The sequence below is a fragment of the Gadus morhua genome, chromosome 4, assembly GCF_902167405.1.
Source record: "Gadus morhua chromosome 4, gadMor3.0, whole genome shotgun sequence".
NCBI lineage: Eukaryota > Metazoa > Chordata > Actinopteri > Gadiformes > Gadidae > Gadus > Gadus morhua.
This window is the reverse complement of record NC_044051.1, coordinates 16,704,002-16,728,627: the sequence shown is the minus strand read 5'-3', so window position 1 is coordinate 16,728,627 and position 24,626 is coordinate 16,704,002. Positions and strand designations below refer to the sequence as shown.

General features: G+C 42.5%; 5 protein-coding genes across 8 annotated transcripts; 2 read left to right on the top strand and 3 right to left on the bottom strand.

Moving 5' to 3' along the window:
- Positions 1 to 181: 181 nt before the first annotated feature.
- On the bottom strand, positions 182 to 5,085 carry snx24 (sorting nexin 24). The gene is made up of 7 exons (XM_030353534.1): positions 4,905 to 5,085; positions 4,008 to 4,091; positions 3,528 to 3,632; positions 2,868 to 2,962; positions 2,737 to 2,766; positions 2,375 to 2,439; positions 182 to 2,113 (listed from the first exon to the last, which is right to left on the bottom strand). The coding sequence occupies exons 1-7, from the start codon at positions 4,971 to 4,973 to the stop codon at positions 2,043 to 2,045; spliced, it is 519 nt and encodes a 172-aa protein (XP_030209394.1). The 5' UTR covers positions 4,974 to 5,085; the 3' UTR covers positions 182 to 2,042.
- Positions 5,086 to 5,639: 554 nt separating this feature from the next.
- Positions 5,640 to 10,261, bottom strand: loxa (lysyl oxidase a). Of its 2 annotated transcripts, XM_030355379.1 has the most exons (7): positions 9,437 to 10,261; positions 9,240 to 9,348; positions 8,088 to 8,225; positions 7,461 to 7,617; positions 6,843 to 6,938; positions 6,565 to 6,680; positions 5,640 to 6,478 (listed from the first exon to the last, which is right to left on the bottom strand). In XM_030355379.1, exons 1-7 carry the CDS (start codon positions 10,086 to 10,088, stop codon positions 6,472 to 6,474), a joined length of 1,275 nt encoding a protein of 424 aa, XP_030211239.1. In that variant the 5' UTR covers positions 10,089 to 10,261; the 3' UTR covers positions 5,640 to 6,471. The 2 variants fall into 2 exon arrangements, with proteins under 2 accessions (XP_030211239.1, XP_030211240.1); XM_030355380.1 differs by lacking the exon at positions 5,640 to 6,478 and having other exon boundaries at positions 6,561 to 6,680; positions 9,437 to 10,088.
- A 3,449-nt stretch (positions 10,262 to 13,710) lies between these two features.
- fam136a (family with sequence similarity 136 member A) lies at positions 13,711 to 15,198 on the bottom strand. Its single transcript, XM_030355378.1, has 3 exons — positions 14,930 to 15,198; positions 14,499 to 14,639; positions 13,711 to 14,359 (listed from the first exon to the last, which is right to left on the bottom strand). The coding sequence occupies exons 1-3, from the start codon at positions 15,014 to 15,016 to the stop codon at positions 14,171 to 14,173; spliced, it is 417 nt and encodes a 138-aa protein (XP_030211238.1). The 5' UTR covers positions 15,017 to 15,198; the 3' UTR covers positions 13,711 to 14,170.
- Positions 15,199 to 15,503: 305 nt separating this feature from the next.
- On the top strand, positions 15,504 to 20,912 carry pcyox1 (prenylcysteine oxidase 1). The gene is made up of 7 exons (XM_030355374.1): positions 15,504 to 15,792; positions 16,005 to 16,149; positions 16,410 to 16,616; positions 16,742 to 16,916; positions 17,234 to 17,445; positions 17,806 to 17,958; positions 18,487 to 20,912. The coding sequence occupies exons 2-7, from the start codon at positions 16,038 to 16,040 to the stop codon at positions 19,158 to 19,160; spliced, it is 1,533 nt and encodes a 510-aa protein (XP_030211234.1). The 5' UTR covers positions 15,504 to 15,792; positions 16,005 to 16,037; the 3' UTR covers positions 19,161 to 20,912.
- Positions 20,913 to 21,530: 618 nt separating this feature from the next.
- LOC115542887 (uncharacterized) lies at positions 21,531 to 24,571 on the top strand. Of its 3 annotated transcripts, XM_030355376.1 has the most exons (13): positions 21,532 to 21,809; positions 22,294 to 22,347; positions 22,444 to 22,488; positions 22,671 to 22,703; positions 22,838 to 22,867; positions 22,988 to 23,008; positions 23,110 to 23,145; positions 23,270 to 23,302; positions 23,459 to 23,491; positions 23,593 to 23,610; positions 23,771 to 23,809; positions 23,899 to 23,937; positions 24,445 to 24,571. In XM_030355376.1, the coding sequence occupies exons 1-13, from the start codon at positions 21,755 to 21,757 to the stop codon at positions 24,456 to 24,458; spliced, it is 450 nt and encodes a 149-aa protein (XP_030211236.1). In that variant the 5' UTR covers positions 21,532 to 21,754; the 3' UTR covers positions 24,459 to 24,571. The 3 variants fall into 3 exon arrangements, with proteins under 3 accessions (XP_030211237.1, XP_030211235.1, XP_030211236.1); XM_030355377.1 differs by lacking the exon at positions 23,899 to 23,937 and having other exon boundaries at positions 21,531 to 21,809; XM_030355375.1 differs by lacking the exon at positions 24,445 to 24,571 and having other exon boundaries at positions 21,531 to 21,809; positions 23,899 to 24,424.
- Positions 24,572 to 24,626: the final 55 nt, after the last annotated feature.

Genomic DNA, 24,626 nt, shown 5'->3' with positions numbered 1-24,626 from the left:
TAAATAAATTCAGGTGAGCTTGGATATTCCATGGAATCCTATGGCCATTATTTTCAGGGATTGCATGATTATCCACTTAAAAACACAACCTATATCTAGTAAGTAAAGCCTGTATGGAAACACAGCCAGTCATGACATATCTGCATTCATTCCAGGTCAACCAATCAGAAAGAAGAGGGGAGCTAGTGAAATCAATGAGCTTTATTGGTGTGAGTTTGATAGCTTCCAGATCGGCCATCCTAAAGTGCTACAGTACCATCCACAGTGTTATTTATATGATCCATTATGGCACAAGTGACAATTATCCTACAGTCAGAACACACAACAGCCGCGGTATAAATAACACTTTAAATATAGATCTACACGCTTTTATCATTGTTCTCTGGTGTCAGGCCATTCTGACAGTTACCTGCTATTTTAAAATCAATACACTTCATGGAATATTGTTAATGCCTTAGGTACGAATTTAAATTACAGTATTAATGTAAGTGCAATGTATTCTTTTATTGAAAACGTCATGTGAGATTCACAATATGCACGCTTTCATGTTGGCCAGGATTATGAAAATAAAAAAGGCACAGAATGAAAAAAAAAGAATACTTCATGTGAAATTTTAAACAATGAATTGCAAAAATATTCAGTCGCTCTCATGAAAAAATAAGCGGACACTATGTTACATAGTATACAATGTTACATGTCAGTATCAACACGATGTCTACACTGACCGTTTTCCGTTTAACCCTTCATACAGTACACGTTTATCCTGTCCCGAATATGCAAGACTCATCATGATCCTCGTTTATAAAAACAAATATTTAAGATTATTAAGACGCCCACTTACAAGCTGAGGTTCTGACATCAACCCTGTGGAATAAATATGACCGCAGCGAGCGAGCATGCATCAACAGGTCCACTGCTGCGGCCTTTAGTGTTAAACTACGGCCCAAACCTTTCAGGGACGTTAAGAGCCCTGCATGGAGAAGATAAATCACATCTAGGCTGCAACAGAGCAAGTTAAACATGAACCATTAATGCCAGCCATGTGCCATGCTTTTTGTTAATATTTTCTGATTTGATTTAAAACACCAATTTATTTTAAGACACTACATGGAAAGATTAAGACAGTGATTCATAGAAGGTATTTTGCAAAGACAGTTTAGAGTGCTAAATTTCATCTCTGATGAATAATATCAAAACTAGTTATCCTAGCTGGTTTTCTGTCTTCAAACATTGTTGTCCTTTCAGGACTTTAATCCATTGTAATAAACATTATTATATCATCATAATATACATTATACATTATTATACCCTTTGTCCCTGCACCTTGTTATTACTACATGACCTTCTTCATATTGAACACAAAGCAACACGATGGATCAACAATGGATCGACCGTTGCGGTACATGCTGCCAATATCATTCATGTTGTGATGAACACCCACCAATGTGACCTCATGATGGAGCTTCACCTTCTGGGTTCTGCTGCCTAATGGAGCTTTGTGTTGTCATTGTCCATGGAACTTAACTGTACAAACATTGACATAATATCTAGGCTCCTTAGGTTTAGAAAAAACACAGCTTTGTTCGTTTGCATTTTAGGGAAGCCCAGGTTTAGTGTTAAAACCTGATAGTCACTCAGCAATACCGAGCAGGGGAAGTTTAACCTAATCCCCTGACCATATTGTTTTATGTATTAATTTAATAAGAAATAAATAATCTCTTTCATTATTAAGTTTCAATGCTCTTCAAAAATGGTGACGGAAATATGTAGATGCTATTTTTTAGGATAAAAAGATTCTGCCTTTCTTAACTCTAAAGTAGGTCAAATGTAGATGAGGTATAGGCCTACCTGCCGCTGTTTCACCACTGCATTCTTGTTTCTTTCACACCCTTATGCAGAGGTACCTAGTGGTACACTTAATGGAAGTGATCATAAATGAGGGTCATGTGTCTTTACACATCACACGCACACACGCACACACACACAAACGTAGTAATCCCTTTGTAGTAACAGGTGTTTTCGACACACAGGGGGCCAGGATCCTACCTGGGCTGCAGGTCAGGGTAAAACACCCCGTGTATGACCCCCTCGCTCACCACGTTCGCAAACGTATCTACAACAGAGAACAAAAGGGTCTTTCAAATTAAGTCCTCATATAAACCAGCTATTATTACAGAAGGAATACAAGTTAAAAGTGATAACACTATACTTCGTTCTTACATATATAATAATGACCATAACAAAAAGGAACAGCTATCTGGCATTATACTGTATGCTCTTTGGTCCATAGAAATGGACCAAAGAGCATACAGTATAATGCTTTATCATCATAACTGTGGTAATAACTGTGAACAGAAGGGAGAAGAGACCGTACCGTGGGCGGTGGGGAAAAGGTAGGGGTCCCTCAGGTAAAGCATGACTGGCTGGTGAGTTAGTTTACTGAGAGAGAGGGACAGAGAGCGAGACGTACAGACAGTGAGACAGTCAGTAAATAAAACCTGCCCACTCGCTGGCTCTGAGTGCGAGTATGCGTCCCGGGTGTGTGTGTGTGTGTGTGTGTGTGTGTAGTAGGTGGATGCCAGATTAGCAAACAACGATTAAGGCTTTAAAAACCCAGCAGAAGGATGAGACACTAATATTGCTAGATTATAACATTATTATACGTTTTGTCTTTCAGTTACCGTACAAGCTTTTGTACGGTAACTGAGATGTATACGGTAACATCTAAATGGTTACCTCAGTTCATCAGAATCGGTTTCAAATGACCTAAGGAGGGAAAGAGAGACGGGTTCAGATGGAGGTTAGGGCTTCTGGACAGCGTCTGTGAAATTCAGAACTCTTTGAACACAGAACCGGTTCCAACTCACCCACAGCTTTCTGTTTTCGGCACTGAGGGAAAATGCCTTATATTTAAGAAATCCAGGAATATCTTTGGAAGAACTTCATTCTCCATGATTATAGTCTGCAGAATAGAAGAAAGTCACAGAACAAAAATTACACTAGATGTAACCAGAAGGAAAGCAGCACTGTGTTGTTCTCCCCAAGGTAGGAGTCGTGAGTTAGCGGAGATAACACACAAACATATCTCAACCTCAACCCTCAGCTACAGCTCAGATAGCGCTGTACATTTAATAATACTGTCTTATCAGTCATACTTTTGATCAACAGTAAGTGTACAGCTACAAAATCAAATCCAAGAGTGGGCCTTTATAGTGACAACCCAATCACATTAGTATCGTCACAGGTACAATTTGATGTAATAATTCCATTTTAAGACCTATCCTTAAAAAGACTTGTACAGCCATTTATGCTATAATATCCCTATCATATCTATAAAAACAATAACATTTTAACGTCTGATTATTGCGGAGCACTTACATAATTGTACTAATACAATTATAATACTTAAATAACAGTAATATTAATAATAATAACAATAATAATATTATTATTATTAATAATCATAAGGCCTCAAATAGGTGCCTTAATAGTATTTGTTAGATAAAGCACAGTGCACTGAGCCACACCTGTAAATAGAGCTCCAGGCCATGCCTCCTCTGCTCCAAAACCTTAGGAACCCAGTTCCTCACATGTTTAGAGGGTACCTCCGGTGGTTTGATGCTCTTCTTAAGCTGTGGCGGTGGTGGACAGACAGTGGGACCCATTACAAACACAAATAAATAGTGCAAATACCCATGAAGACTCCCCAGTAATCACTGTGTATGTAAATAATGTTTGTTGATCTATTTACAAACACATAAAAAGCTATATCTAACCCTAATAAGCTCTGAATCCATTAGTGGCAAATGCAAATTGAAGTGAATCCTAACCCAGGAAGTCTAATGTTATGACCTTTGATCTAGTGGTAGACCACTGTGGACGCAGTATGTGTGAATCTACGTCTCATCAAAGGATTCATTGGGGACTGTTTGTAACTAACAAACAGTATATGCGTTTTGAGCTAATATATGCGTTTTGAGCAAAATGTTTAATACATCAAACTGTACCATTTTATGAAGGGCGTGAAATTCACTGTAGCGTTTCTCAATGGCATGCTGTCGGCCATTCATCAAAACATCGATTTTAAATACCTACAAGAGGAACAAAGACATTATATTATGTTTAATAATGACATAATTCCACAATATTCTTATAAGGCTTAAGAGAGTCTCTTTCAAGAGTTAGCCTGAAAGCATAGGCTATGTAGGAACAAACTGACCACAAATGGTCAGAAATGTTACATGGTCAGTAATGTTCATAGCCAGTACATGGACACTACTTGCTTATGTCAGCTCATTTATTAAGAGGAAGCATCCTTCTGCATTTTGCTTCCTACAGAAGTGAATCACATCTTCTAGATAGAGTACATAACAAATTATAAAAAAAGTTTGATCAGATAACATATCAACAGCCTGTGGGTGCTAACAGAATATTCTGTTACAAAACAGACTAGGGGTATTCAAGTTGTATTGCTGTTCGAGGCTATCACTGACAGCTCATTGCATATTCAATACATTCGTATGTCATTCATCAGTTGTAAACTATATTGCGAATTATGTCCTCACAGTGATGATCCACTAGGTGTCCAAACGAGGAAATTACAGACATTTAAAGAATGTAGGGAATGTTCGACCTCCTCAATGTAATAATGTGTTTATTTTCCCAGTAGATCTGTTTTGGTTGGGAGGTGGTAAATAGTCGTAAACATAGGCTGGATTGTATAACAAATAGATCAATACAACACCATTGTTAAACAGAGGCATTATCTATATATTTGAGCCACCGTTATTTTAACAGACATACTTATGTCCCATATGAGTCATATAATGTGATGTTTACAAGATCTAGCGCAACTTAACCAGAGGTCAAGAATGAAGCGATGAGAGAGCTTGAGAACATCTTACCGTGTATCCCTTCTCCAGGGAGCTGATCTCGGAGCGGAACGACGGGATAGACACTCTGATGGGGGGCATATTGAGGAGGATGTTATCTAGCTGTCTGATGCTGCTGGTATGTACAGCTGATGATTACACTGATTACTTCGCTCTCCCTGAGTTCACCTCAAAACGCATGAAATAAACGAACTCACTAAATCCTGTGTACTGCCGCCCAGTGGTAAGGAGTATATCGGTACAAGTGAGGATCAATTTGAAGATTTTATGGGCTAATTACTATTGCACAAAATGATCAAATATAATATGATATATATATATATGTATATATATATATATATATATATATATATATATATATATATATATATATATATATATATATATATATATATATATATATATATATAAGTATTTAATTGAAATCTTATCATTTAACATAATTATAATATATTCATTAAATTGTAGGTGTGTGTGTGTGTGTGTGTGTGTGTGTGTGTGTGTGTGTGTGTGTGTGTGTGTGTGTGTGTGTGCGCGCCTGTGCGTGTTTATAATTTATTATTTAAAAACACAATGTTAATCCAACCTTTTATTCAAGAACATTTTTACCAAAATAAAAGTATCTCTTGTTTATAAATATAAGAAATACATCTTCCGTAGTTTGTCATATAAATATTGTTGATTTAGGTATTTATTGATCAACGCTCAAACCTGATTCTCTTTTGGAAAAAAAAATGGCAATAAAAGTTCACTTTGACCATTTTTATGTGTAGAAGAAGTTGCAAGTCATGCGGGGAATCAGTACAATGTAAAAAAGAGCAATATGTTCATAAAACACTTTAATACAAAATAAAATGGGCATTCATGTACTATGCTTGGAATACAAATCTGCCTGGGGAGAAATGTTGATTCAATCAATTATTAACATTCAATAACTTTATGAAAAATCCTACCCTACATAAATTGATACATTAAACGAAAGTTTGATTCATTTGACTTTAATGTGAAGCTTGCAAAGAAACAGTGTAGAGCAGGGGTCAGCAACCTTTTCAACATGCAGTGCCAGTTTGAAATTTCCTCGTTAATGAGTGTGCCTTAAGCAACAATATATAAAATATAGCTGAATTCTGACGAGAATATATGAGAATGTTGAAGCCATCCACATCAATATCTTTAAGACATGTACAGCTATGCAAAACCATGTGAAGGCGATGCATACAGCAACAACACCACTTGCAACCATATTTTAAATATTTTCTTTTCTATTACTCACAATTTAGGTTTAAAAACTATTAATTGATCCCAAAACAGAATAGTGCAAAATCGGTAGTAATGATTATGCTGCTGCATTGTGCTGTGAATTTTAATTTTAATAATAAAATAAAAAAAAAAATATATATATATATATTTTTTTTTTTTAGTGTGCCAATGATTATGCTGCCCCGTGCCAGTGGTGGCACGCGTGCCTAGGGTTGCTGACCCCTGGTGTAGAGTAACCTAATTATCTCCATTCTATTTCCTTTTGTGATGCAGCCTTCTTCATCAGACAGATGCCCACAGATGATCTTAATGCCATTTCCTAATACCTAAAAAAATAAAGAAAAATAAACAAGTTAACGGGGCCATACCTCAGTACAGGCTATCTTTTCACTTTGTACTAGATTCCACTTACGGAGATATGTGGCAGCCGGAAACGTAGGCGTAGTTCCCGGTGTACCGGACGTCGCAGCGCACCACATTGTTGCTGTAGTCAGACTCTGGCACCTGATAGCTGGGATTCACACTGACCTACACAGTGTAATGACAAATAGCACAACACATGATTGATCTAGTGTGTTCAAATACCGAGGAATAGGGAACATCTGGTACTTCAGAGGGTTAAACTGGCCTTCTGAGTCCTTCCCTGCCAAATTAACGAGTGCCAGATATCATGTGATATCTCCAGCCAACCTTGAGGACAAAGTTTCCAGGCTTCACATCTGTGATGTCGATCCACTGGCAGTCGATGTCCGCGTTATAAGTGTCGTAGCATCCCGGGCTCAGACCCTGTAATTTAGAGGGCAAGCAATTTGGGAGAAAAATAAGGAATGAATCAAACAGTAGGAAACGCCGTCCATTTCACATACTGATACTCGATCAGGGTGTTTTTGTTGCTAAAACAATAAATAGCTTCTAGCTTCTGTTTTTCTAACAGTTTGACTCACTGTTGAAATGCTTGATGATCTTTTAATGGCAGCCAAGTAAGGGTGTGTACAGTGCAGCCAAGCAGTAGCTAGCTCTGTGCTAACCTGTGTGAATGCCATTCAATCAAAGCAGCAGCTAGTTCTGGGCTAACTTGTAGAGTGCAGTGCACCCAATAAGTATCTAGCTCAGGTCTAGCCTGAGTGTGTACAGTGCAGTATAAGCAGTAGCTATCTCTGAGCTAACCTTGGTGGGTACAGTGCAGTCATAGCACTAGCTATCTCTGGGCTAACCTGGGTGTGTACAGTGCAATCACAGCACTAGCTATCTCTGGGCTAACCTGGGAGTGTGCCGCGCAGTCACAGCACTAGCTAGCTCAGTGCTAACCTGGGTGTGTGACGTGCAGGCGAAGCGCCTGTAATAGCCGTAGTCGCAGGACGTGTCCTCCAGGCAGAAGCTGGCCTTGTGGCCCTCGGCCACGGAGTGCTGGGTGCTGGAGTCCAGAAGCTCATAGTGGCTGAACTCATCCATGCTGTGGTAGTGCCTGGGATTAACACACACACACACACACAGACACACACACACACACACAGACACACACACACACACACACACACACACACACACACACACACACACACACACACACACACACACACACACACACACACACACACACACATACACATGCGCACGCGCATCACAGTAGCTAAATCTTTTTTTTTACACATTGACATATTTTCATGCATTACATTATATTTATTTAGCTGTTGCTTTTATCTGAAGCGACTTACAATAACTATGAAGATACAATGAAGTTGAATCTCTATGGAGACGCATAAGTCTAAGGTATACTAATTTCAAGAAATTGATAAAGAGAATGCAGGTGACGTAATAACCAATCAATGAAATTGTATATTTCAAGAAGAAGCCCAGACCATTCTGTCTATTCATCCACATCCCCTTTAGCCTCAGAAACCCCAGGAACACAGACAGGGACCCGAAGGTACTTACTGATGGCAGCTGTGCCACTCCCAGGAGTAGCGCGGTCTGCTGGGCAGGAAGTCAGCCGTCCCCTGGTTCTTCACCCTCTGAGGGAACCTCAGGAGCATCCGGGTGTCGTAGTCCCGGACGTCACCGCGGTAGGCGGAGCTGCACTCACAAACACAAGGCAAGGCATTGAGGATACCCACTGAGGAAAGGAAGGAATAATGGTTGTTTGGGTTGGTTTTACAATGATGAGTTTACCGGAGGCAATTTTCGTGCCATGCAAACAAACCATAATTAAAGTGCTCTGATTTCCACTGCTCCACCCTGTCCGAACCTTTGGTGAGACTGTGACTCTCTCCTAACATGAGGTCACTTAACACAAACACACCAGGTGGCACATTTTCAGTCTTGGAAGTATTGTTTTTGCTTGCCCCACCCCCCCCCCCCTCACTCTCTGTCTCTATTGATCTCTCTCTCTCTCTCTCTCTCTCTCTCTCTCTCTCTCTCTCTCTCTCTCTCTCTCTCTCTCTCTCTCTCTCTCTCTCGCTCTCTCTCTCTATCTCTATCTCTCTACCTCTACCTCTCTCTCTCTCTCTCTCTCGCTCTCTCTCTACATCTCTCTCTCTCGCTCTCTCTCTCCCTCTCTCTCTCTCTCTCTCCCTCTCTCTCTCCCTCTCTCTCTCTCTCTCTCTCTCTCTCTCTCTCTCTCTCTCTCTCTCTCTCTCTCTCTCTCTCTCTCTCTCTCTCTCTCTCTCTCTCTCTCTCTCTCTCTTTGTCTCTGTCTCTGCCTCTGTCCCTGCCTCTGCCTCTCTCTCTCTCTCTGTCTCTCTGTCTGTCTCTCTCTCTCTCTCTCTCTCTCTCTCTCTCTCTCGCTCTCTCTCGCTCTCTCTCTACATCTCTCTCTCTCTCTCTCTCTCTCTCTCTCTCTCTCTCTCTCTCTCTCTCTCTCTCTCTCTCTCTCTCTCTCTCTCTCTCTCTCTCTCTCTCTCTCTCTCTCTCTACCTCTCTCTCTCTCTCTCTCTCGCTCTCTCTCTACATCTCTCTCTCTCTCTCTCTCTCTCTCTCTCTCTCTCTCTCTCTCTCTCTCTCTCTCTCTCTCTCTCTCTCTCTCTCTCTCTCTCTCTCTCTCTCTCTCTCTCTCCTTTCCCACAGGTGATCCATGACAAAGGCCATTACCTTGACAGGCAGTTCTCTTCCCCTGCACATCTCAGGTTGTACATGGGGACCCTCTGCACATATGCAGAGGACTGGATGTAGTACGGGTCTGGCACAAGGTCCGGGAGACCTGAGGGATCACAAACAAATAAACAAATAGTTACAAATAAACATCCAACCGGATAAAATGAATGAGGAGACCCTTTCCTCATTCTTACCGTACTGATGGTACCTTGTGCCGTATCCCGCTCTGGATCGGGGTCTGGGCTGCTCGTACGCGTCATAGTGGTTGTAGTATGGGTTATCTCTGTCGGTGGACTTGTATGGGTCATAAGGGTCATCGGCGACCATCATGTCCTCTCTCCGTGGCAGGGACGCGTCATTGGTGTCATTCTTGGTCGTGTTGTGTGGATGCGTCCTCATGAGGTCGCCTGCAGGCTGCTGCTGCTGTTCGTCGTCTGCTGGTGTCACGCGCCGTTGAACTTGAGGTGGAAGCCAGCGTCGTCCGTGTCCACGCGCTGGGAGCGGATTGCCTGAGTCCGGAGCAGGCGCGCGGCTGGAGGGCTGAACCAGCTCTCGGGTTCTCGCTGCGTCTCCGTCGCGAATGATGGTGACAGGTCTTGATTGCAGGTTGTCATTAGCTGCGTCCCTTTGGCGCGCCGGTTGGTACTGAGAGCCCTGGCTTAGCAGGCTAAAAATATTACCATTGTGCGCCCATTGTAACGTCTGCCGAAGTGCCGCACTTTGTTGGTTACTGCTTTGCCTCCTTGTATCCGGACTGTTTTGAGATAGGACAGCATGCAGTAGGAACATAAGTACAAAGATGCGCGCGTACGCGTAAAGGAGCGTGTCAAATATGCGTAATCCCATGATGAAGTTAAAATAACGCGACGTTGCTGACAGGACACTTTTAAATTAATGTTATTCCACTTTATAACGTCGACCGGGTATCATTTTAACGCCAGTTTCACAGATATGAAAGCCTACATGTATACCTGTGATGTGAACTCATTTGGTTCGTTCTCAGCCTGCAGATGCGCCGTTTGAGAGCAGGAGGAGGAGGATGGGGGGGGGGGGAGGAGTTCAGCTATGAACCTTTTAGACACGTCTGCTGCCGAGAAGTGCTCCATTTTTTAAGGTTGCATATTCTCTCTCTTATTATAGTACTTAACTGTGTAGCAACTGCAGTAGCTGCTATCATTGCTGTAACAAGGGGAATTGGTTAGGATAGCGATTGTTGTACTTGCACTTGGTTCTATGAACATCCTTTCTGTACCGACAGCGATATATTGATGCACTTCTTATGACAAATGTACTAATTGTAAGTCGCTTTGGTTAAAAGCGTCTGCCAAATGCCCTAAATGTAAATGTAAATATTCTTAGTTTGCCTCCCCGGTTGGTCTTGATGGGCCTATACATCGAATATACACTTGTCCTGTTCACATTGTTTTATTGAGAGAAGGATATATCCTAAAGCTGTACTACAGAACAGGCCTGCACAGGGATTATTATAAACTCTGCATTAAACTGCAGAGACAAAAGAAGAAAACATCGGTATTTTTTGTTATATAGCCATCTTTGTAATATCTTAAATGTCTATCAATTGCATAAATTGGGTTCTGGTGGGCCATGCTATTGTGATCTAGACTAGGCCTTTACACTCCTGAAAACATAGACCCATACAATGTAATAAATAGCATAAATCATCACATTAGTTACTAGGAGACAGTTGAAGAATCTATAAAAAAAAAAAGGGCTCTTCTGAATGTTGGATGAACTCCATACTTCCTGTGCCAAAATGCTTTCCACGAGCCAAACTCTGCATTTGTGGACTCTGACAATCTAAACACGATTATAAATGCCAGGACAAAATGTTATCTCTTATTTGGAAATCCACTCCCATCCAACATTTGTCCACGTCTTTCCTTGGCTGCTGTCTGGAAACGTACGCGAGTCATCGCGCTAGTCTCCTCGTTTGCACTATGAGCAATATACCACGCAAATACCTACATTGAGGTTGAAATGGTTGCGCATGTGGCCGGATTGGCCAAATCGACCCCATAAAAACCGAAAAAAACACGGCCCTGTTGTCAACACTAAAGGCGTAATGCATAGCTTGCAAACTATAATCAAAGGTTTTCGTTTCACTAAGTCCAGCCAACCAAGACATCTTTTTAGGAGACGTGGTTGGCCTCACGTTGGCTGCTGCATAACCACACAGAACTCCAGAATCTCATGCACACAATAGAATCATCTGGTTTCAAGCACGATATACTGTGTCTCCATGCATGAACCAGACTTTAAAATGTGAAAGGATGGAGGAGAGGCTCTGCTGTAGCCATCATTCAAATCATGTTTTTTTTCCCAATGCATACATTATAAACATTTTATAAAGAGAAATGATATGGCATATTCGATTCCCCTCACATGTTGTGTCCAATATTCTTAAAGGGAAAAATATGGCAAATAATCAAAAGCAAGTCAAACATTCAAAGCACATTCAAGCACAATTAATGTACTGAGATCAAATGGACAACAGTAAACAGACTGCTAATACAAGCCGGGTTCCACGTTTCATAAATCATAGCGGGTCACGTGGGATTGCATCGTTGCTTATGTATGCTCAAATCAGAGCCATGAGGCATTATATGATCCCCCAAAAAGGTTTCCTCCCCTTCGGATGTTTTGTAAGGGTTGGAAGGCCAAAGCTGATTGGTTGGCCAGGCTATAGCATAGTATCTGCAGGGAACGATTGAGCGTTGCATGCAGGCTCAGATAGATGCACATGAAACAGATTGAGTTCTTAATGAGTATTAGTATGATATGGTTCCCCAAACGTTGTTTGATACAAACATAAACAAACATCACATCCTACATCACACAAACATTACAAAATAAATAAAAAAAATATCTCCCCTAGCCTCGGGCAACAATATAATTTACATTGTATTGGTGAAGCATTTAATGCAGAAATTTAAATATATAAAGCTGCTTTGGTCTAATGCTTTGGTGCATTAGTGAGCAGCAGGACTCAATAGGGAGGTTGGTTTCACTTGGTTGCATTAGTGAGCAGCAGGAGTGGAAGGGAGGTTGGTGTCACTGTGGTGCGTTAGTGAGTGGCAGGAGTTGTTAGGGAGGTTGGTGTGACTTGTGCATCACTGAGCAGCTGGAGTTGATAGGGAGGTTGGTGTCACTAGTGCTTTAGTGCGGCGTAGGAGTTGATTAGTAGGAGGACAACAGTACTCATGTAGTTCTTACATACCATCAGATTCTCCCGGGAGCGCAAGAATGTGAATATTTTTTTAACATTTCCACTCAGTTCTCTGGAACACCAGACAAACGGACAGACACACCCACACACACAGACACACACACATCCATGGACGCAGACACACAGACACACACAAACGCAAGCAGACAGATCTACTGGCACCTGCAACCACTCTCGCAGACGGACACATACACACACAGCAAACACACAAACACACACACGCACGCACGCACGCACGCACGCACGCACGCACGCACACACACACACACACACACACACACACACACACACACACACACACACACACACACACACACACAAACACACACACAGCTAGTGCAGTGATCTGGATGTACTTTCTGTGCGTGCTCATAAATTGATTGAAATGTGGTCATGGGCAGTGCAGAGCTACACATCTGCAAGCAATCAAGCCGGTTCTCCACATCGCTGCTGTTCTCCATCATCTGTGTGTGCAACTGAAAACGAAAAACAAAAAGGAGAAACCTCTTCCAAAGACTTTCATGAACAACTTCTTCCTACCCTCCTCCTTTCTTTAACCTGCCAGGATACATCTGGCCGTGTAGTCAAACTAAATTGTGTGAGTGAATCATATTTAAACTTCTTAATGATAACACAAATGGAGAGGGGGTGGGGGGGACTCTTACTCCAGTGAAAGTGGACCACACACACACACACATAGACAACCCTCCACTCTCTCCGAACACTTGGCTGCCTACACCTGTGTGCCAGCCTGAGCCCACTAACCTCAGCCTAACATTTACACCTGCACGGGGAACCTCTTGATGCCGACAGCATATAGGCTGTGCAGGATCAGAAATGTTCCTACACACAGAAACCCCCCCCCCCCCCCCAAGACACACACACACTGACACAGACAGACAAACACAATCTGGTGGACTACGTGGCACGCAGCACGCGTTGTCCACCAGGAGGAGAAAGAGGGGGAGGAGGAGGAAGAGGAAGAGGAGGAGCCTTCTGATTAGACTCTCTTAACCCTGGCTCTGGAGTACCCTCGTCAGTCTGGGCTCATGCAGTGAGACGAGGAGGACCAGCCTAGAAATTAACGATTGTTTCTATTACTGAATTATATTTATACAGTGAGTGCACATTTTTATGATTCTGTCGTTGGTTTTTATACTAACTGATGTGTGAGGTCGACTCTTAAATAGGTCTCATATCTGTTCACAAAGAATGTCGAGGTAAGAGGTGGCTAAGAAAGTTTTATTTGCAGTATTTTTAATATGTCATTGAAGAGTGAATAAATAAACATGAATGTGGATGTGTATTCTCATTTAAGTAGCACCCGTTTCCCTCATAACTTCAGACACAAAGATAAAACATGGGGAAACCTTTTCAATGCAATGAAAAAGCCATACAACGTTCAACTTTCACTTCACAGGGCAGGTACAGATGACAAATACAACTGGTCACTGAGCAAAGGACTCAGAGTGATGGGAGTATTTTTCTAACATGTATTTAAATGACAACCTCTTCCTTAACCGCATACGTTAACCACGACCAGTTCACTGGAATCCTCTGACCTTCAAGTCCCATTTTTCTTCCTAGTTTCAGTAACCCACCAGTCATCTCATAGTGAGACATAATGCAGGTTGTGTTGGACTTGAAGTTAACCAGCAGCAGTGGTCATATTGGATCCCCCTCACTGCGGGATAGCGTCCAGGTTGTCCCTGAGCCTGCGGGTCATGCTGGGCACCAGGTTCATGTGGTCATCCACGCAGCTGCCGACGCAGCGGTCCATCAGGGCCCTCACAGCGGGCTCCTTGGCCCCCGAGTCAAACAGGTCCTTGGCCTTGTCGCTGCAGTGCATCGTACACCTGGCCAGGCGGTCCTGGACACACAGGGAAAGAAATACACAAACTTTAACAGAGTCTATTTTCTCCATGAAACAACAGTTCGTAATAGTTCTTAACTTGTGACGCTGTAATATTTAAGAAATGTAGATACCGCCCCAATACCAATTCACTCACCTGAAATTTCTCGAGTTCTGATGTCACAAGTCCCTGAGCCTGGGCCAGCGGGGTGTGACAGTGTTCGATACACTGGTGCACCTGGGACATGGAGTCCGACGACCTGTCACAGCAGTCTGCGCTGCATTTGAACATAAGTCCCTGACGGAAGGATGCACATAAGCACATGAACACATGAAGTTAGATTCACGGGAAGGTCATATTCATTAATTCATTGGGAAGGGGTCTGCTGTGTGGATGGAAGTCGGAATCACGTGAAGGTGATATTCATTCATTCAGTTGGTTGTTGCTGTCTGAATGGAAGGAGGATTCACGTGAAGGTGATATTCATCCATTCATTGCTGCTGGTGGCTGCTGTGTGGAACGGGTGGTTTTCCCGTTGCATGCATAGTAGAAGTGCATTAAATGTCTATTTGTGATTAATCACCTACTTGCATTTTGCGGATATGGTCCCTCTCTAAGCTCTGCACCATATCTTCAACCACAGTCTGTATGCGTGCCTGATGCGCCTCTGCCATCTTTAGAAATGAATTGAATTATACTCCGTTGAAAATGAAAGAGATCGGTTGTGACCAATCTGAAATGTAAGACCTATTCGATTCGTTTGTGTTTATACGTTTACAATAACTAAGGTCACCTCCCTGCCAGCATGTTCTTAAAGCGCTGCTGCCCCGTATCCGGTTTTCTTCCCTGTTGATTCATGGAAACATTCCGGTTCCGTTTCAATTGGAGGATTTTCAAAATAGAATTTGAGTTCCATTAGCTTGTAATGTTTACAAAAAAACACAAAACATGATACTGACGTTCTAGTAACTTGTCAAAATTCCTCTCATTCAAACCATCATTTTAAACGTTTTGTGTTTATGAATTTCCATACAATTCCAGATTAGAAGGCATTGAATGTGTGCGAAAGCTTGGAAACGTATTATGTTAAACAGCAAAGAAGACGAACAACTCTTAATGTGAAGTCCATGTGATATTATCACCGGAATTCTTGTATATGTATATCCACTTTAACTTGACAGTGTTTAGACGCTAGCAACTCCAGAAGTGAACTTCGTTCAAAGTGTTTATGTATTAGTCTACCAGTATATTGGTTAAAAAAGGGTACTGGGCACAGCTTTTGCAGTTTAATATCCGTAGTTTATTACCCTTCGTTTAATACCGTTGCTTTGAAATCGTGAGTGTGATGTCGCTAGAGTAATATCTTAAGTTGCAGACATTAGTTGAGTATCTTGGAGGTGGTTGATCCACTATTCGTCCTAACGTGACTCCTACAGGTCACTGGTCACAGGTAAGTGGACCTCCAGAGACACTGAGCTGTCATCTACTACATCATGGATTTCGGTCACTAGGACCAGTCTTCACTTTGATGTTGAAATTCAGTGGGATGTACTTATTTAATAAATCCATGCACGATCACTATATTCTATTGACATGATCTTTGACCAAAGCTCTGGAGAAAGTATTTCCTTACTGGTGACGTTCATATGTCTCCTTTCCCAGATGCCTATGACTGATGATTATTAAATTTGCACAATGAGTATAAAGACCGTATCGCTGAGGACGATCCTGTTCCTGGGGCTCTGTCAGGCCGGCCGGAGGACCCTAGCATCCGACCCTGGACTGCGAGAACAACCCAAAAGAATAGGTAACACGGCCCTTGATCTACTGCTACAAAATAATGCTTTACAAAAAGACCATTCAATTTTTCAAAAGCATGTTGTTAAGCCGAGCAGCTTGTAATGTGTCAGGTCACTTTTACCATTTTTTTAATGTGTATTATCTCTTTGACCAGCTTTTAATGTGTGATTTCTCTTTGACCAGCTATATTATACAGCGTATATTTTATCAGCTTTCAATGTGTAATGTCTCTTTTTTCAGCTTTTAATGTGTAGTGTGTCTTAACAGCTGTGGTGGGGGCCGGCATTGGGGGTACTGCAACAGCCTACTTCCTGAGGCAGGAGTTCGGTGCGGGGGTGAAGATCGATGTGTTTGAGCCTGAGAACGTGGGTGGACGGCTAGCCACGGTGAAGATGGGGGACCTGGAATATGAGACCGGTGGTTCCGTGATCCATCCCTTAAACCTTCACATGAAGCACTTTATAGACAACCTCGGTATGGCTACTAAACACTTTCAAAGACGATTGAATATATCTGTATGAAGTGGAATTAATCGGATAGATCATTGTAATTGGATTGTATGCATACTTGGACAATTCATGGTCATTTGATTTCAATAGGTATAAGTCAAAGGGAAAATGTTCCATCCAAAATGGCCATCTTCGACGGGAAGGAGCTGACCTTCGAAGAGAGCGACTGGTTTATTGTCAACATGTTGCGTATGCTGTGGCGCTACGGCTTTAACTTCCTGCGCATGCAGATGTGGGTGGAAGGTGTCCTCGATAAGTTCATGAGGTAAGGCCAACCGTAGTCTCACTCCAACTTGTTAACGTTATTCTGAACTAGAAGCCTCACAGTGCAGTTTCAATGAAAAAGAGGAGAGGATAGTGTTGTGATTAGGGTGTCAAACTCCCAGGGTTAAATCACCGATGTACTCACCCTGAAGGGCCTCCTAGAAAAGATGACCCCCTAACACCTACCTGCTCCTTAACGGCATCCCTCTGAACCCACTGAAAGTTTTTTTTTAGTTTTCTAAAATACTATATGAATATAAAACGGTGAGCTGTCCTATGGAGTGTATTTTGTGGCGACGTGGTCCACTGTCCCCGCAGGATCTACCAGTACCAGCAGTTTGGCTACTCCTTCTCCACGGTGGAGCAGCTCCTGCACGCCATGGGGGGCGACGGCTTCCTCACGCTAGCCAATCAGACGCTGGAGGAGGCCATGCTGGGCGAGGGCTTCTCCCAGGTCTTCCTGAACAACATTGTGGCGCCCATCACACGGGTCAACTACGGTCAGAGTGTCCGTGTCAACGGCTTTGTCGGTATGCCCCTCCCCCTCCATCACACCCGGTTGAGAGAAGGCTCAAGTCGTTTTGTTTTAATTGTGGCCTTTGCGACATCACAATGTGGGCGGGGCCTCTTAGACTTCTCCGCCACCTCCCTGGTGGCGAAGGGTAACAGCTGGTCGGCTGGAGTTGAAATGGCGTGCAATCACTGATCCGACTTGCACTGTGTGGTAATACGGGCGCTCATAGTTCTCTCATTCACCACCGTCCCTTCTTCAAAGTGTGTGTGTGTGTGTGTGTGTGTGTGTGTGTGTGTGTGTGTGTGTGTGTGTGTGTGTGTGTGTGTGTGTGTGTGTGTGTGTGTGTGTGTGTGTGTGTGTGTGTGCGCCTCTGTAGGTGCTGTGTCGCTGGCTGGGGCAGACTCTGGTCTGTGGGCTGTGGACGGGGGCAATAAGATGGTGTGTTCAGGGCTGCTGTACCACAGCAGGGCTGAGCTCATTCCCGCACGCGTCACCTCCATTTCGGTCAAAGTTAGACCATCCAAGGCGGGTAAGGTGTGCCGTTTGTCTTGTACTATATTATACTGTAGTAAACTTTACTCTACTGTTCTATACTGCACTGGTCTATACTGAACTGTACTATATTATTCTATACTGTAAAGTATTATATCTGTACTTTATGGTACTCTTCTCGTATTGGTCGGTATTAATGAACTGCTTAGAAATGTTAACTGTATGGTATAATGACTAGTAGGGCTGGGTATATCCAGGGACCTCACAATTCAATTTGATTCTTTAGGTCTTCATTCGATTCGATATTGATCCAATTGCTTCGATATCGATTCAATAATACGTGCAGATGACAAAAATACTTAAATATTATTTAGAATTAACCATTTCAAAATGAATTAACCATTTCAATGTGCTTTAACTAGCAAAAAGGGAATACACAATTGTATAGTATTGTTCCCTGAGATAAACTTGCAGCATAAAAGTAATAATCATAACATGGTCAAATGTAAAAGGGCATGTACATTTAGGCATACTCGCTTCTAGATTATAATGCAAAATTTCCCAGGTACCACAACCAGCTTCTACGAGGTGAACTATGTCGGGGTCTCCGGCCCCGCCCACTCCCTGTACGACATCGTCATCGTGGCCACGCCCCTCCACACGGGCAAGTCGGACATCAGCTTCCCGGGCTTCTCCCCGCCCATCCCGTCGCACTACCCGGGCCGCTTCCACCAGACGGTGTCCACCCTGGTGCACGGCCTGCTCAACGTCTCCTACCTGGGCACCCGCCAGAAGCCGTCCGACTTCACCGTGTCCGACGTGCTGACCACGGACGCCGAGGGCTGCTTCCTGAACAGCCTGAGCTCCGTGGACCCCGTCACCATCCCCCCGGGGTACCACCGGCCCCCTGCCAGCACGCCCTCCGTCTGGAAGATCTTCTCCCCGCGGCCGCTCACCGAGGCGCAGCTGGACGCCGTCTTCCTGTCCCGGGACCCCGGGGCGTCGGAGACCCGCTGGCTGGCGTACCCGGCGTACCGGCCGCCGCACCGCCGGACCCCGCCCTTCGTGCTCCACGACCGGCTGTACTACCTGAACGCCGTGGAGTGGGCGGCCAGCGCCATGGAGATGAGCGCCATCGCCGCGCGCAACGCGGCCCTGCTGGCGCACCACCGCTGGCACGCGCTGACCGGCAAGATCGACCAGGAGGACCTGCATGTGCGCCTCCGGGGGGAGCTGTGACGGGGAGGGGTTAGGGGAGGGGGGGAGGGAGGGAGGGAGGGAGGGAGTACGATACGACCGGGCCTGATCCACCTTTTTATTTTCTTCGTTGCACTGAAGATGTAAGCAAACTGGAGCTTGTTTGGTGTACTGTATTTTGCTGTATTTTTTATTTGGCTATTAATTGAGGTAAAATACTACTTAAAGTACTTCCGCTCAATTTGAATTTCCCTTCAGTACTAGGTCTTGGTCTGCGGTTAGTGGGTTTTCTCTGTCTACATTTTGCGAACAGAGGGAGTGGCTGAGATCTATGACGTTAAAGTCAGCTCTCGTTGACGGACATCTACACGCACGGTGATTGGTTTGTTTACAGCCTGCACGCAACGTGATTCGTTAGCGATTGGTTATGGCCGATCCAGAGGGGCACTGGGAAGATCCAATAGTTTTAAACTTCAACAGACACCCGCCTTCAAGTATCTGAATAGGTATTATTGTGAATCAAGGATCATTAGAAATACATCCAGATAAGTCGAGATGAGATGATACTCAATGGATCCGAAATTTCAGGACATAATATTGAAGAATTAAATTAAAATTATTATTTAAAATAAATTGATATATTTTTAACCTGGTAAAAAGGAAGGAGTAAATTAATAATGAAAAACACTCCAAAGCATGATAAAAAATGCACAGTGATGCCTGGGAAGCAACGATATTCGAGCCACAGCAGTATCAATCTGTCAATATTGATATTCCTCTTCCATTCCTATTGAGGAACATTCTTATCAGGTAACGGTGGAACAACACCATGTACTTGGTGCTGTCATGTGACCAGGGCACTTGGTTTATGCTGCTCTGGGGAACTGGCTCCCTGCTTGAATCATGTGGATTATGCAAAGTTGTTAAAAATGTCTCTCGTGCTGTCACACACAACAAGAGAACATATTATAGTCAGTTAAAACAGTGTAGTCCTTTGACTTAGTCATTCAATGTGTCGTTAACTAATAACCCACATATGTTTCGGATTGACTATAATGTTGTTTTTTTACAACATGATAATAACTCCCTTTTGGCATACTACTGAATTAAATTCAAACCTTTATTTAATCAGGCAAGTCTCATTGAGTTACAACAGTGTCTTGTATCTTTATGAGACATGTGAGTTGTAGATTCTATTTTCATAGCGGGATTAGGGGTCCCTGTTATTCTAACAGTTCACAGAAGCCGTCACAGAGGGAAGTCCATCACACTGACTGTTTTAGAAAAGCATTACATACTTTCCTGCTGTTGGTTTAACATGTTGTGGTGCCTTAAATCTACAAGACAAGACTTCTTTATTTCATCAAATTATGTAAATAATGCAATTTCTACTGGGATAGAGTCCACCAATACACTTATATACATGAAATGAATGAAGCTTTAGCTTATAAAAAGATAACAATTCTAGTACATTCCTAGCATGAGGGCTCCATTTCTCCTTTTAATCACTGGAGGGAAGACCACTTGTAGTTTTAATGTTTTCTAAGAGCCTTTGAACGATGGTCTGTTTAGAGACGTAGCAATATATAATAATTGATAGTGCACTTTAATCCCCCAAATAGTGTGTTCGTTTTTTATTTTATACAATTGAGTCCCATCTAAATCCAAACCAATTGAACTAACAAAAATACGGATGGAACCGGAAAAGAAAAGAATAAAAATCTTCTGGGAAGTTTGACCCATGATGTCTGGAGTTTTAAATGTTTACAATAAAGTAATGAGATGTTAGATGTGTATTGTCTTTCTAAGAGCCTTTTTTATATTTTTGCGAGAACTGTTTTGCGTGAGTGAGAGTGCAAGACAAGGAAATACAATTGATTTAAAATATACGATTATAAATCAATTGATTAAAATAAATTGGTAAAGTCCTATCACTTGGCACAGGCACATATATTAAAGTTCTAGTCATTTATGACGTTTGTATGGTTCACAAGTGCTTGGGCCTTAGTTTACTTCTGTAAAAATATCCTTTAGTATTTTGTAATTACTATTTATGTGGTTCCTTTTGCATTGCCAGAATTATTCTCTTCTCTTAAGTGTATTATAAGGGAATAGAATCCCTAGGCAAATATGCAAAAGGTATGGAAAACCTTAATTTGGAATGGAAATAGTATGGCAGCCTGCACAATGTGTGATAAAATGTCTCATGGGAACGACCTTTACTTTGGCCTACTGTGGAGTCACTGTTTTATTTTCAAAAAAATAAAAACAGGAAGCGCCTGTTTATTTACTTTTGTTTAATCCCTTTCCCCCCAGCATGCAAAGAGCAACATGGCGGCGGGAGGCGTGTGACCCAGCAGCACACAATGGCCCCCATTGAAGGCCTGAATGAGCCGGCTGTGTGTGTGGTGCCTGCTGGGGACGGGCGGCCCAGCTGGCATCTGTTCAGGTAGCGGATGGGACAATGGTACCACCGCCGCCAAGCATGTGATGAGATGATATAAGAGGCTGACGACAGCCCCCTGGTCCTCAATGTTGGACCGTGCTACACACCTGCCACTCACAGATCTCTCCATCCCTGAGATAACCCCTTTGTGGATCATTGTTGACCAGCATTGTCAGAAACCCAAGCCAAGATGAAGTCTCTGGTACCTCTGTTTCTCTTCCTAGCTTTGGCTGGATTCCAGACGGGTAAGAACGATGCATGATAACATTGAGTTATTTATTAGTTATGTATTTCGTTAACGGTCATAACAGAGAAGGATGCATGATAATATTGAGTTATTTATGTATTTTGTTAACAATCATAACAGAGAGAGTTGAGGACTTTAGAGTTCAAGTTGTATCCTGTTGATGAAGAGATGGTTAACATTTTCTGAAATGAAAAAGTTATTTCCATAGTTATTTGCTTTTTGGAACGTACAACAGCCATACATTGCCGTATGAGCTCACTCCATTTAGTTTCCCTTCTCAGTGTCTCTTACAGAACTCAATCATAACTAAATCATAACCTTGGTATACATTTAACTTGGTTCTCCATTATCTTTGGTACACTATTCTCTTTGCTCTCTGTTTGCTTTGACTTTGGTAAAACAACTTTACCAAAGCATCTTAAAATGGTCTTTTAAAGTGTGTTTACCCGGCCTTACTAGTTTACTTATGATGACCTCCCCAGCCCTGTCTGCCTCTCTGGAGACCAAAGAGAAGGAGGACGCCGTGGTTGAGGAAGGTGAGGGACACATTGTGGAATATCAGTATTGAGGAGTTATAATTTTAGGACCATGAATATTCCCCACAAACCTCCTTCCTTTTGTTTCTTTTCCAGTTGCCAAAGTTCCAGTTGCTGAATTGACTGAACTGCAGAAAACTGGTACAGTGATGTTGTATTACATGAAAACAACGTGTGTGTGTGTGTGTGTGTGTGTGTGTGTGTGTGTGTGTGTGTGTGTGTGTGTGTGTGTGTGTGTGTGTGTGTGTGTGTGTGTGTGTGTGTGTGTGTGTGTGAGCAACATGGTTTTACTTATGATTAATAATTTTCATGTTTTTATGCAGATCAAATTGAGTTTGAGGCTGCTCAGAAGAATGGTAAGATAAAAATAAGGATCTCATTATAGCATAATTCATTATTAAAGAATTGCATTTTAAAAGTTAAAATCCCTTTAAATAGCGAGTCAATTCTGCATTATTCATTATTATTAACATTCTTTACTCTTTTAAAGAGGAACACACCGAGGATTCACGTTACTTGGGTGAGAAATTAAGTCATTAATATCATTCTCCCAAATCCAAGAATGATTTGTTGTTGAACGTCAGTAATAAATAAAAAATGTTGTTAATCCAATCTTTCTTATATCTATCTCCATTCCCAGAGGCTGTTCATGTTGAAACTGGTAGGTTAGTTTTAGACTACTCCCTACTACTTTTCGCAATGCTTCCATTTCTTCACAATTCAGTGTTGTGTAACTGAATGACCAATCTGTTTTCCCTACAGTGGTGGAGCAAGTTGCAGCAGGTGATGACAGCAAAGGTGTGTCATATACATTTTAATGCGTATACTATCATGTACAAAACAACGAAAGATTACAAGGGAATTGGCCAATTCTGTTTAGCATTGCCATTGCGTAACTTGTCTTAATACATTCCACCCACAGAGGGCGATGATAAATCCGTCACCTCGCACGAGGGTAAGAGAAACGGACTGCGGTTCAAAAAGTGGCCTGAGAGCGGCACTCAATGGCCGCCTATGTACATTTTTGGGCTTCTTTATAAGATTATTATATTTTTTAATTAAACTGAATAATAGTTAAAAGGTTTTCCCCTTATTGCGATTTATTTAACAGAATCATCATCAGAGTCAACTGAGGACACAGATGGTAAGGCCAATAATATTAATAAAATAAACACATTTTTCCAATAAATAAGACGCCAATCTTGTACGCAAAATCTAAATTCTGTGATTTTCTATTTATGACAGGCATGAGACAGAGACGTGGTGAGTTAAGACTTATAGTAGGTCTAAAGTCGCAATGCTGCCTTCTAAACAATCAAACAATTGTTCAATTCCCTTACCACAAAGTTAAACTGGTTTTATAACATTTTTCCTCATATTGTAGTCTAAAAAGAACACCGAATAATGTTCTGTTTTTTTCCAGAGCACCACGAGACAGAGACCGAAAAGATCACCAACTTTGGTAACGTGTTAGTCACCGGGATCCTTTCCATTTCTTAAATGCCATACTTTTTCTCATGGCAACTATAATCTAATGTTGTTCCTCCGCAGCCACAGATGAACGCAACGCGACGCCTGTCGGGATCGGAGGTTGCACTAGAGCCCAGTGACATCTCATTATACTGTAGCCCCATATTACATTTATAAGGATACATTAACGATAATCATAAAACTAATATGGCTAAATATCCAATAGTGTAGGTATAGCCTGTTCTAGGTCGACGCTTCAAGGACAGCACACTGTTTGATAACAGGCTTTGAAACTAGTACACAGATCCAGGCCATTCAGACAGCCTCCCCCGGTGACCAATGTGCTTGATTTATTGCGTGTCGCCTTGCTGTTGCTATTTCCGAAGCGCAGATGCACCGTTCGATAGTAAAAGGTGGTGTCATTTGAGTCAGAGGTCAAAGTTCAATGGTCGACGGTTAACATCCCCTGTGTATTCACAATACTCGGTAGGCGTTTGTTTTGTTCTTCACATATTAATCTCACATCACGTGAGCTGCAGAATCAGGCCATTCATGTCACGTTGAAAACAATATTGAGGGGGGGGGGGGGGATGTGCTGCCGTTCTAAGGAGAACTATTCTGTCACAGATCTGGTGGAATGATGCAGTGCAGTGGACGCAGGACTGCAGCGCTTCTGCGGTCTACCAGTAGCTGATGCACACCACGGTGTGAAACATTTTACTTCCAAATAAAGGGAACTATCCCTCTTACCCTTCATGTGACGTCGTTCTTGTTAAGCTGCATAGGAGCTACATGATTTAGAAGCCGTC